This window comes from Mugil cephalus, chromosome 8 (genome assembly GCF_022458985.1).
Source record: "Mugil cephalus isolate CIBA_MC_2020 chromosome 8, CIBA_Mcephalus_1.1, whole genome shotgun sequence".
In the NCBI taxonomy this organism is placed as follows: Eukaryota; Metazoa; Chordata; class Actinopteri; order Mugiliformes; family Mugilidae; genus Mugil; species Mugil cephalus.
In genome coordinates, this window is record NC_061777.1 from 8,217,659 (window position 1) to 8,227,684 (window position 10,026).

At 38.7% G+C, this 10,026-nt stretch overlaps 1 protein-coding gene across 1 annotated transcript; it reads right to left on the reverse strand.

Annotated features, from left to right (window-relative positions):
• Positions 1-399: 399 nt before the first annotated feature.
• LOC125012920 (lymphocyte antigen 6G-like) lies at positions 400-1,339 on the reverse strand. Its single transcript, XM_047593160.1, has 3 exons — positions 1,216-1,339; positions 737-844; positions 400-604 (listed from the first exon to the last, which is right to left on the reverse strand). The coding sequence occupies exons 1-3, from the start codon at positions 1,268-1,270 to the stop codon at positions 456-458; spliced, it is 312 nt and encodes a 103-aa protein (XP_047449116.1). The 5' UTR covers positions 1,271-1,339; the 3' UTR covers positions 400-455.
• Positions 1,340-10,026: the final 8,687 nt, after the last annotated feature.

The following is a 10,026-nucleotide window of genomic DNA, read 5'->3' on the forward strand; positions in this document are numbered from 1 at the left end:
ACCATTATTATGGCTCTTTATGAACTGAAAGAGAAAGAGTCAAGAAGTCTCTTTAGATACTATTGCGCTCTATTGAAAGGACATCAACATGTTGCCTCTGGGCTTAAGCTTTTTCTGTTAGTGCTTTTCAATTGTGGAAATGTCTGTGATGGAAAACTACCCACAGGTATCAGAACTACATGGAAAAGTATGTGTCTTACCACAGTTAACAGGGTTGCTATCTTATCTTTGTAATTTGCAGTTATGTTATATTGCTGTAAAAATATCAATGTGAAATGCATGCATCAACCAAAACAAACAATTAATAGCTTAGTAAATAAATGAGCTTTTATTGAAGAGACATCATTATATTGTCTTTGACAGACGTTACATGTTTTACAATATTTCATCACACTGGGTTGACCAAATATACTAATTTATGTAAAATCTTTTTCAGATGAGATTGTTCCAGAGTCTCAGAGAAAGATTGTGATGATGGCCGAGGACACCAGCAGCATAATGACACTGGGACCAGTTGGTATTGCGCTGTTACACAGATCAGTGCCACAGCATTTTATGGGGCTGATACACAGATCACTTCTTCCACAGCTCTTAGTGACAAGACCTATGAAACCGTAAGAAGAAAATCTCAGTTTCAACAACAGTGACAGTCAACAAGCAACAAGTCCAGCAACATATCCACTCAAACTATATATGAGCAACAGTTCTGAAGTTGTGGTGTGGAGGAACAACTTACCGAGCGCTTCAACAGACATACACTTGTCAAATCCGTCAGGACAAGTTAAGACATCGGTGCAGGATGAAGAGCTGGATCCTGCACATTCGTAGCATCTTAATCCCCATGCTGTCAGGATTGATTTATAATATAGAATGTAAATAAAACATCAATTTATACAGAAGATAAAAATAACATTTTTGTAATGTTCTGGGAATTCAGGAGTTGTGTTTTCTACTCTAGGAAGTTAAATTTCCCCCATAGACTTGCAAATGAAACCTAAATATCATCATCTACAGTGACCTGATCACTCCTGTCTCAGCCTTCAAGGTCTGCTGTTTAGTAAAAGAATCCGAAAATTAATCAAGAGGAAGAAGTATCTGCCATTTTACACTCAGCACTTCAGTGAATAAGTTCAGTGAACTTATGTTCACATGACATCTAGTCATTTATTCAGGATACAGTTTTCAGATAAGGTAAATTAATTAAGCTCCTCTTACCTGTGGACACAGTCAAGAACAGGATCAGAGCTCCGTAAAGCTTCATGGTGACCATGGAGACAACAGTAACTCAGTATTAGTGAGAGGAAGGTCTGCAGCTTAGAAGTAGTCTCTGAGAGAGTAAAAGAAAGTTTGACTCAAGCTGATTTTATAGAGCTAATCAGACTGATGATCCACCCCTTTTTTATTGCATGCCTGCACACGGAATAGAGAAAGAAAACAGAATTACTGTTCTCTTCTTCCACACTAGGTGACGATACGTGTCTTTTCAGAGGGATAATACCAAGTTAATACTGCCCGATTTCCGGGTGACCTTTTACGTGATATAATAAACAAGAGTCGTTCATGCGGTAGACCGGCATTTCATACCGGATAATAGTACATTTTTTAATCTTATACGTAATGTTTGCGCTACTTCTGATGCAGGTAAGATCCGCGCTATCCCTCAGACGGCTCCGTTTCTCTTCTTCTTCTTCTACGCCCGGCTTTCTTGGACGTGTTTGTTCCGGGGTCACACGCCAGCGCAGCAGTGGTGGAGCATGCGCACACGCATTATCCGATGAAAACTCCGATTCAATCGCATCCCATTTTAAATTCTTAAGTGCATGTAAACACGCATGTAAACAAGTTATAGTCCGATTAAGGCAATAATTCATTTTTTTTTTCACGTGCATGTAAACGCACTGTAAAACAGAGTATTAGTCAACCTGAGTTTTTAGCTCAGGAGGTAGAGTGGACGTCCAATGTCATTGGACAAGACATGTAAACCACCTTGTTCCCAGTGTGAACTCCACTGGTACCACCACTTTACCACCACCACCAGGGTGTGTCTGTGTGACCAGTGAATAATGCATTCAATTGTGAACCACTTTGAGTGTCTATGATAAGGCGCTATATGAAACCAATGCATTATTATCATTTATTATTATTATTATTATTATTATTATTGATCTTTCTGCAGAAAACCAAAGCTTGTCACTGACATGGTCTTTTTTCATCCATATACAATAAAATGACACTACATGTGTCACAACATGTTCCACTAAAAAGAGAAACCACAGGGAGCTGCCCTACAGGATACAGCTCTTCCATAGTTTGAAGCGAGGCAGATATTACCTGAACCTACAGCAACTAGAAAAGGACTACAGTCCAACAGGAAACTATTTTCTAGATTGGGAGGTTACTCATTTGGCTTTGCTTTAAGCACAAGTTACAACAGTCTTGATAATCCAGTTTTCTTGAGTGTTAACAGACATTTTCTGAAAGCATGCCTCATACACACACAATGAACAAAACCCCTAAATTCAGTTTCCATTCAAAACAATGTTAATTCCTCTCAAAATGGTATTTTGTTTTGAAACGACACACAAACCATCACATGTATAGACATTTATAAGAAGCAGTTGAACATTGAAGTGCTCAATGTAAAACACTACGATAAATGGAAAACACTTCTCCATTCATCATAATTTGATGATTTAGGCCCTTTTTGTTCAGTGTTGCACTTATTACAGACAGTACATACATAAGGTGCATTGTGCATGAATGTTTTGTGTTGTACATATGTATGCGTGTGGCGTTATACATTTGTCTGATGTGGTGATGTCTTTTTTTCTGTACGTTTTTGCACCACAGAACATAAGTGGAAAATGTCTCATCTGACCAAAGCTAACGTTGCTGCCAAAGTCCACATCCTGTTTTGCGTTTTTGTAATTTATCGTTGCAGCCAAGATAGTTTCGTTGTATAAAGTAGTGACATGAAACACATGAAGGAAGAAAGAATAAAACAATGAAATGCTTCTTCTTCAATTCTTGTACTTTTACTGAAAACGTGTCTGTGACAACTTTCTGTCACATCTGTAAGAATGAATTCATCTGTAAGAATAACGTCAAATCTTTCTGAGATGAGGTTGTTGCAGAACAGTTAAATGAGCTGCTCCTTTCTCCAGTGACGGATGAGATGAAATATTAAACTGCAGAGTGGAAAACCAGCAACTACAAGTTTTAAACAATAATTTTGTTCTAGAAGTCAGTCATTCATAAAGTAATGCAGGTTCTTGATTTTTGACAGTTTTGATTTAGATTATTTTCTTAAAGTTCCTCAAAGTTTTTCCTCTTGCAAAAAAACTGTATCACTCAAATTCCCACAACTTCGTCTTCTACAGCTACATCTCTCCACTGTGAGAATATAGGTGACCCTTCACACTTTTAGATTCTCATACTGATGTGTTATTTCCTTCCTGATGACGAGAGACGGTTACAGAAGTTCATCATGACTCACATGTTTGCCTTGTCTGCACCTGGTGTCAATTTTATGTTCCAGCCAACAATATTCAATGGTCATAATATTCAGGTTCATTATCCTCACACAGCATTTTTTTTTTTATTTCTCACATGTGACACAGGTCAGGTTGTACATGTTATCATCATGAAAAAATGGAAGAAACAACTTGGGATTCAAAGGGTTAAACTCAACCGTGTGCCTCCCACTCACACACGTTTCCTTAAGTTTTAAATTCACATAATTTCAAGGATTTAATTTATTCTTCAAACAATGATCAGATCAGATAAATTAATTAGGTTCCTCATCTTACTTGCAGATACAGTAACAGGATCAGAGCTCTATAAAATTTTACGGTGGCCATCAAAATCATGCTTTTTACTTGTTACATTGGCGCCATCTTGTGGTAGTGAAACGCTCATGAGAACAAGGAGCAGTGTGACGTTCAAGAACAGCAGTTTAAGACACTCGATGACATTAAAAGGATCTGATAATTTTCTTGAATTGTAGGCTACTAATGGTGGATGAAGTTGGGAAACTGTTCAGTTTAATAGGAGCAACATTTGCAATTCTGTGACAAAACAGCAAACACCAAGAAAAGGACTTTATATAAAAATGTAGAGTAGAGTTAAAATCACCTGCCTCATCAGAACAATTATTATGGCCTCTTTATATAACCTAGGCTGCAGTTGTTAGTTTAATACCAAGGCTACATTATCCTGACCTAGTAAACAATGTTCTGGTTTCCAGAGAACTAACGTAAACACTGAACTGAAAGAGTCGCTGCTAAGGAATTGTTACAACATCGAGTCAAATTGTTGTAAACTTCCTTGAAAGAATAGAGGATCTGTGGAGAATCTTTGTTGTGACCATCCTCATTCAGAAAGTGAACACAGGTTGGTTATAAAATCAAGAACGGGGTACACCCTGGACAGGTCACCAGTCTATCGCAGGGCTAACGCAGAGACAAACAACCATTCACACTCACACCTTGGGTCAATTTAGAGTCACCAATCAGCCTAACGAGTATGTCCTTGGAGTCAGCTATCAACACTTGAGTCGAGGAAGAACAATTTACTGTTGAGTTCAAGGGTGAAACATCGTTGAAGATGGAAAAGCAACGTACGGGCTCGGTGCAAGGTTCAGAGACGCTGGAAGTGTAGCATCCACATGCTACAGGCAACAGTTGAGCTAATCTTTTCTGAATTTAATTTGTGTCTGATGTGGTGATGAGCTTCATCAATCTGTTAGTGCTTTTCACTTCAGGATCCAACCTGTCTGTCATCTTAATAAAAGTGATTTGAGATGAGAACAAATTTTAAGTAAAAGTCACATCTGTGACCTGTTTTTGTGTGTCATTCTCTATTGGGAGGTTTCCACTGACTTATTTCAAATTAAAATGCTTTCATTCTCATAAATTCAGCAGATTTAAATGGAGCATAAAGGTGGATAAAAGAGATGAAAATCTCCCTGTTTGACCTTTTCCTACATTCAGTTGGCAGTGTGAGATTAACAGTCCACAGTATGATTTCCTCATATTATCTGTGTGTTGTATGAATTTGCTCTTATTGACACTTGATGCCAGAATAAAATGAGACGCGTTGCTAACATGGTAGTTACTTGGAGCTAAGCCTGTATTAAACATACTGCTGCTATCTGGCTAATGGGCACTTTCAATGTGCCTGTATGTTAGTTTGTATGCTAACTGACTGGTGTTTAGTGGTGGTGTTGTCGCTTCTGTTTGCTGAGCCCAGGGATCAAAACACAATCAGTGGTAAAAAACCTGACCACAACTAACTTTGCTGTCAATGTTCACACCCTGTTTTATATCTCATGTAAATCATCTCATCATCTTTCTAAAATATATTTGCTGTATAAAATAGTGACATGAAATGCATGTGTAACTCACTCCTGGGATCAGCCATTATGACCACCTGGTTGCAACCTAGACCAGACCAGATACCCCGATTCCATAGCAGCCATTCACAGCAGGATGTAGCCTGACAAAACATGAAAAACAGCACAAGATGTTGACCTGGCCTCCAACTTCACTAGATCCCAAACTGATCAAGAATCTGTGTGGTGATCCACAGAGGCCCCTCCACTCAGCCATAGGACCCAAACCCCCCACAAATAACATTATGTGTCCAGACAATATTAGAAAGGTGGTCATAATGTTATGCCTGATTGGTGTACGTACACATGGGCAGAAGGGTTGACAAGGCACAAGAGACACTGATGTGGGTGGAGGACACAAGGAGAAACCAATCAAACATTCAAACAGGGAAATAAACACAGGAAGTAAAGTAGGATCAGAAACACCAGGAAATAAGGTCCAAAAGAAAAAGAAGAAACAAAAAAAACCCAAACATGATTACAACTGAAGTACCAAAAATACAAGATCAACACAAAAAATCTGACATTCTGATTAGTGGATTTGGGAATTAATTATTTCTCCAGTAACAGAGTTTTATGAATGTGGTTCATCCAGTCACTCAGAGAAAGACTGTGATGATGACTGAAGATACCGGCAGCAGAAAGACACTGGGAGCTGTTGGTATTGCACTGTTACACAGATCATCCTCACAGCAAATGATGGGGTCTGGGCCTTTACATGTAACACTGTGATAGGAGCATCGGCTTTTTGAACTTCTTAACAGGATCAGAAATCTTAAACATTGTCTGATTTATTCACAGCTCTGTAAAAGGAGATAAAGATCATGAGTAATATTGAAGCCTCCTCTACACACTCATCACATCTTTTCTGTGTAACCACAAAGCAGGTGATGCATGTCGTAGTGCACTTCAGACAGCTTTATGTCTAACCACACAGTCTCACATTTTCACTAATACTATAATACACTAATACTTCATACTTTGTCTCATCTTTGTCTCATCACACTAGATCTGATTCTTGATTCTTTATGAGTCTAAAGACATCTGAGATGTTCTTTTCAAAATCATGCTTTTTACTTGTTACATTGGCGCCATCTTGTGGTAGTGAAACGCTCATGTGAACAAGTAGCAGTGTGACGTTCAAGAACAGCAGTTTAAGAAACTCGATGACATTTAAAGGATCTGATCATTTTCTTGAATTGTAGGCTACTAATGGTGGATGAAGTTGGGAAACTGTTCAGTTTAATAGGAGCAACATTTGCAATTCTGTGACAAAGCAGCAAACACCACTGATGAAGATCATGATACAGTATATGTGGAGGCACCTAAGTGACCTTGTGGAGGGACAGAAATGTTTGCCTATTTAAATAATGAATTTAACAAGCAAAGCTTTAACGTAAAGTACAAAAGTCACATGGCAGACCACAAGTCCTCTATCATAAACATAGATGTGTAAGGACAGGTTATTTACTCTTATTATTATATACATATCGTTATATATACCATATAATATATACCATTATTTAAGATGGTATGTTTATTCAACTCATTCAACGCATGTCACAAAAGATAATTTGAAAAGCATTTTATTCTGGTTTTAAACAGAATAAGATCATGTGATATATCTGGAGCCACCTGTCAAAGTGACCTTGTGTAACAGCGGAAATTGAAATAATCCCTTTGACGTGAATTTACCTATTTTTTCCCTGTTCAAAATTGAAATTTGAATAGGCAAAAAAGACAGTTGGCATGCAACAAACAGTCCCTCTGTGAAAAATGTGGATGTGTGTAGAGATGAGAGATAATGAACTCTTTGAGCATGTCAGATAGGATGTTTACTTAACACGTGTATTTAAGAAAGGGACTTTATATAAAAATGTAGTTTGAATTTTATTTGCTCATAGGCTAATTCTAGAGTGCAACTTCAGGAGCAAAATCATAATAATCAACACCATATCATAAGTCAATCTATTTAAAATTGTAGAGTTAAAATCACCTGCCTCATCAGAACAATTATTAGGGCCTCTTTATATAACCTAGGCTGCAGTTGTTAGTTTAATACCAAGGCTACATTATCCTGACCTAGTGAACAATGTTCTGGTTTCCAGAGAACTAAAGTAAACACCGAACTAAAAGAGTCGCTGCTAAGGAAACGTTACTACACTGAGTCAAATTGTTGTAAACTTCCTTGAAAGAATAGAGGATCTGTGGAGAATCTTTGTTGTGACCATCCTCATTCAGAAAGTGAACACAGGTTGGTTATAAAATCAAGAACGGGGTACACCCTGGACAGGTCACCAGTCTATCGCAGGGCTAACGCAGAGACAAACAACCATTCACACTCACACCTTGGGTCAATTTAGAGTCACCAATCAGCCTAACGAGTATGTCCTTGGAGTCGGGAGGAAACCAGAGTACCACCGAGCTACTGTGCCACTATGTTATTCCATCAGACATCTTTTTAATTAGGACTCACAGCACAGATATTTTAGTTGTTTGTGAAATTCACAAACCAAGGATTTAAACGACACAGTTGGCGATACGCTATTGTGCTCGGTTGAAAAGACATCAACATGTGTCCTGTGGGTTTGACCTTTTTCTGTTTGTGCTTTTCACGTGTGGAAATGTCTGTGTTGTGAAACTACCCAAGGGTGCCAGAACTAAGTGTATACTATCTGTGAGAGATGTTAACAATATGTCATCATTCAGCATGACAGCACTGGGACCAGTTGCGCTGTTACACAGAACCCTGTCCCAGCATTTTATGGGGTTTACCTGTAACATAACCTGTGAGACATGATGTGTAGGAGCCGTATGTAAGTCTGTGTGTGTGTTTGGTTTGAGTGTGGACACTGGATTGGTGCGCGGGTAGAGGTGTGTCACTGTGGGTGTGTGATCTGTGGTTACTTGCGATTGCGCTCACCTGGTCTCATTAGTTGGCGTTTGAACGTGGTTGAGCCACGGGGGTGAAATTGTGCTTTCCTTTACCTTATTAACTGTGCATGAAAGACTGTAAGCATGTCGAGCTTCTGGCCGTGATATGGAAATAAAGATGCCTCGAGAGCAACAATAAAGTGAAGTGTGTGCGTCAACAATTTCTCCCGTGTTCAGCCCACCGCGGCTGATTGTTTTATTGTTTTTTTATTGGTGTCAGTCAGCTGTAATATGATGGAAAAGACCTCAGGAAGTTAACAGTTAAACAACATCTCAGTGGAGACATGTTGGACAAACAGCTATAAACACTTGAGACGAGGAAAAAAATGAGATTTGCTCAGATTTTCAGTTGACTTGTTGGTTTGCACAGCGCTTTAATTGCTCCGATTAGAGAATATTTGGCATTTTTCATAATTACATTCATACAAGTAGATCGAAAGGAAAAGTAGTTATCGCACATCCCCCTTGTGAAACAGCTAAATGAGCTGCTCCTTTCTCCAAAAACGGATGAGGTGAAATATTAAACTGCAAAGTGGAAAACCACCATCTGCAAGTTTTAAACAATGAATTTGTTCTAGAAGTCAGTCGTTCAATGCAGGTTTATGATTTGCCCATTTAGAGTATTTTCTTCCCCTTGCAAACAAACAAACAAACAAAAACATACTCAAATTCCCACCCCTTCCTCGATCTCATTTCTTGGCTGTGAGAATACAGAAAACATCTTGACAGTTGCTTTCGGTTCTCACCATAACACTACTTTCCACTGAAAAACGCTGACATGACATGACATGAGCGGTACAGTAGCTTGGTGGTTAACGCTGATGCCTCCCAGTGAGAAGGTCTGGGTTGCCTTTCTGGGTGGAATTTGCATATTCACCCTGTGTTCGCGTGGGTTTTCTCCGGGTACTCCGACTTCCTCCCACCTCCAAGGACATGCTCGTTAGGCTGATTGGTGATTCTAAATTGACCCTAGGTGTGAGTGTGAGTATGAATGGTTGTTTGTCTCTGTGTTAGCCACGCGATAGGCTGGCGACTTGTCCAGGGTGTACCCCGCCTCTCAACCCGATGCCAGCTGGGATAGGCTCCGAAACTGCTTGGGATTCAGAGGGTTAAACTCACCCGCACAAGTTTCCATAAGTTTTGAATTCAGAATCAGAATCAGAATTACTTTATTGATCCCAGGGGGAAATTACTTTTCGTTACAGCAGCTCCAACCAAAAGTTCACATAATGTCAACAAATTAATTGATTCTTCAAACAATGATTGGACCAGATGAATGAATTAGGCTCCTCCTCTTACTTACAGATACAGTAACAGAATCAGAGATCTGTAAAATTTTATGGTGGCCATGAAAACTGGTCTGGCAGCTTTTCAGTGTTTTTGAGGAACTTTCTTCCCTCACACACCTTAACTACAAGGCACTCCCCTGATCCTCGCAATAATCAACAAAATATGGCCCAACACATTCCTTAATATATATTTTCTTTCATTTATTATTATGTTTTTGATTAAATGATTTTCTGTGAATTCTCAGAAAAGATTGCATAGGAAAAATTATGAATGGATGTCAATATGTTGTCTTTGACAAATATTAATGAATTTTTTTTAGTTTTTTTGGTGTAAAAATATCAACGTGAAATGCATGGACCAAACAAATGAGACAATTAAAAGCTTAGTAAATGATTGAGCTTTTATTGAAG